The sequence below is a fragment of the Triticum dicoccoides genome, chromosome 3A (genome assembly GCF_002162155.2).
Source record: "Triticum dicoccoides isolate Atlit2015 ecotype Zavitan chromosome 3A, WEW_v2.0, whole genome shotgun sequence".
Classification (NCBI taxonomy): domain Eukaryota; kingdom Viridiplantae; phylum Streptophyta; class Magnoliopsida; order Poales; family Poaceae; genus Triticum; species Triticum dicoccoides.
In genome coordinates, this window is record NC_041384.1 from 246,563,288 (window position 1) to 246,565,827 (window position 2,540).

At 42.1% G+C, this 2,540-nt stretch overlaps 1 protein-coding gene across 1 annotated transcript in view; it reads left to right on the forward strand.

Moving 5' to 3' along the window:
• Positions 1 to 1,874, forward strand: part of LOC119268012 (ERI1 exoribonuclease 2-like) — a 9,234-nt gene extending 7,360 nt beyond the window's left edge. The window contains exon 5 of the mRNA XM_037549500.1: positions 960 to 1,874. Coding sequence (XP_037405397.1) covers positions 960 to 1,446 — 487 coding nt within the window. The 3' untranslated portion in view covers positions 1,447 to 1,874. The remainder of the gene's footprint in view (positions 1 to 959) is intronic.
• Positions 1,875 to 2,540: the final 666 nt, after the last annotated feature.

Below are 2,540 nucleotides of genomic sequence, written 5' to 3' on the forward strand. Positions count from 1 at the left end.
GATGGGATGGTTTGCCGGCGGGTAGGGTTTGCCTCCCGCGTGTCGCTCTACGCTCATGTAGAGCGCCGTAGGGGCCTTTTCTTGTTGGACGCAGGATGTTTCACTCTGTCGTACGGAGCATCTTATAGTTCAACATGCAGCTGTACTCCTGTCCTGGACGGGTTGATACGATTTGACCAATAAAAAACTTGGTGGGGGCTTGGAGTTGATCCTCCCGTGGATGCTCATTCTCACCCCCAGCCCCAACCAAACACTATCATGGACCATGGAGAAGGCCAATTCTAAACCAAGTTAGAGATGCTTAGCAGTGCACTTAAGACTGTTCAAATCAATAATAATCCAGGTAGCTCTTATTCCCTTTTGATCTAACTGATGAAGTAAATCAAATACAGCTTAAGAGTTTTAGGTTGCCCTGTTCTTTTTGCTCTTAAAAAAACTGTTATTTGTTTTCCACTATTTAATATTGTCTGGCATTTGGATATTAAATGTTCTGCTATCACCATCATGAATTTATAAACTGTATGGGCTTCTTTGGAATGCAATAAGCTTGCACGGAATGATGCAATACCCTAGATTTCCTTTCAAAATCCTTTGTTCCATGTTGGTCCTATAGAAGAAGATATATGCTATTCGGAAAGATTTTGAAATAGTTGAAATATATGCAGTGTTCATTTATTATGTCACTTGCTGTTTATATGCTATATAATAAGTGATTAAATGGATCGATGGGTCTTTGTCCATATGCAACTGATTTTTCCAGGGATATGATTTCTCATGCATGACGATAAATTGATAATCAGTAAATAATCTTCTATAAATGGTAATATGCTTGTATTTTTATTTGCCATCTCATTAAATGAGTCGTGTATTAAGCCTCTGCGGGTCAAGTCCCTATGTTGTGTATTTAGAGAGAACAAGTTATCCTGGTCTTGACTCTAATATTCACAATATTTGATCAGGTGGATCAACTTGAAGGTCCCTTTCCAAGAAGTCTATGGGGGTGTTCGGTGCAACTTGAAGGATGCAGTTCAGTTGGCTGGTCTGACGTGGGAGGGTCGTGCCCACTGTGGGCTTGACGACGCTCGCAATACTGCTCGCCTCCTTGCGCTGTTGATGCACAGGGGATTCAAGTTCTCCATCACCAACTCGCTTGTGTGGCAGCAACCTTCCCCGCTGGCAATAACGTGCCAGCCATCCCCATCCCCTGACCGTTCTCCAGACCTCACCCTGTTGCAGCAGCACAAGGCAAAGGAGATGTTGGGATCTCATCTCCATGCTCACCCATATGCCGGCAAGGCCGCTGGACAGGTTTGCTTCTGTGGAGCGCCGAGCAGGCCGAACACTGTACGCAAACCGGGTCCGATGCAGGGAAGGCATTTCTATGGATGCGGCAACTGGACCGTCACGAGGCGGGCCATATGCACGTTCTTTGCATGGGCGTCGTGAATATAACGACGCCCTGTCCTTCGCGGAAGTGGGCTGGTGCTTTAACTAGGGGAGGCTACTAGTGGCGGCCTTGCCGTGCCTCCCCCTTGGTATATATATGATATATGACTTTGCTCATAAGACAATGGGAGTTGACTAGGTAGTATCTAACCTGTCATACTGACTTCTGTTGATAGAAGAGAGTGGGGATGAGATGCTGCTTAGGATGCTTTATCCGCGAATAATCTTGAAGTTTGTGGACGCTTGTTTTTTCTTTTCTTTTAACTCAACTGGAACTCTAGTAGAGGTGTGCTTTGTGAGTAGATGTTGAAAGTGTGGATTGTGTGTGTTTGGTGCCTGGGTATTGATAATCAAGAACAAGTTACATATGGAACTTGAATCGCATCTGAAGATGGAAATAGCAGCCGGAATGATTATTATTTTTGCCTTTTGAGGGTTGCAACTGAGTTTTCTCTTTTCTCTGAGACCCAGTTTTGCTGTTGAATTGACAATTCTTACAAAGAAATTGTAGGTGTTAAATTTCACAAAATCCACCTTTAGGTATCTTGTGATGTAAAGCTGTAGAAATAGCCCTAGGCCTCCTTTTTTTATTTAAAGGAATTGTTTGTAGAAATGAATTTCTATTCTTATCTAAGATAGGAATCAGTTCTTTACATTTCGAAGTAAAAGTAAATATTAGCGTAGACTCAATGAAAAAATTCTTAAGCAAAATCATATGTTGCACTTAGATGAGCTCAGGAGCCGAAATCAAAATAATGGTCAAAATCATATGTTGCACTTAGATGAGGGAGCTGAAATGGATATTCGCCAAAGGAGGCCCTAGACTGAATGTGAATGTGTTACTTACAATGTTTTTGTCGAGTCCAAGGTTAAGCAGAAATAAGAGAAAAGGATGGGTCGACATGTATATTTTGTATAAATCTGCTTCACAGACGGATCGGGCACCAATATTTTCAAAAGAAAAAGAAATTGTTGATGCACATTGTCTAACGGAGTTTGGGAATTGTGTAATCCTAGGAGTTTTATTGAAACACTGTGATGCTAAACATCATTCACACCGGCAATAAACACAATACTTCAAACCGAACACATGG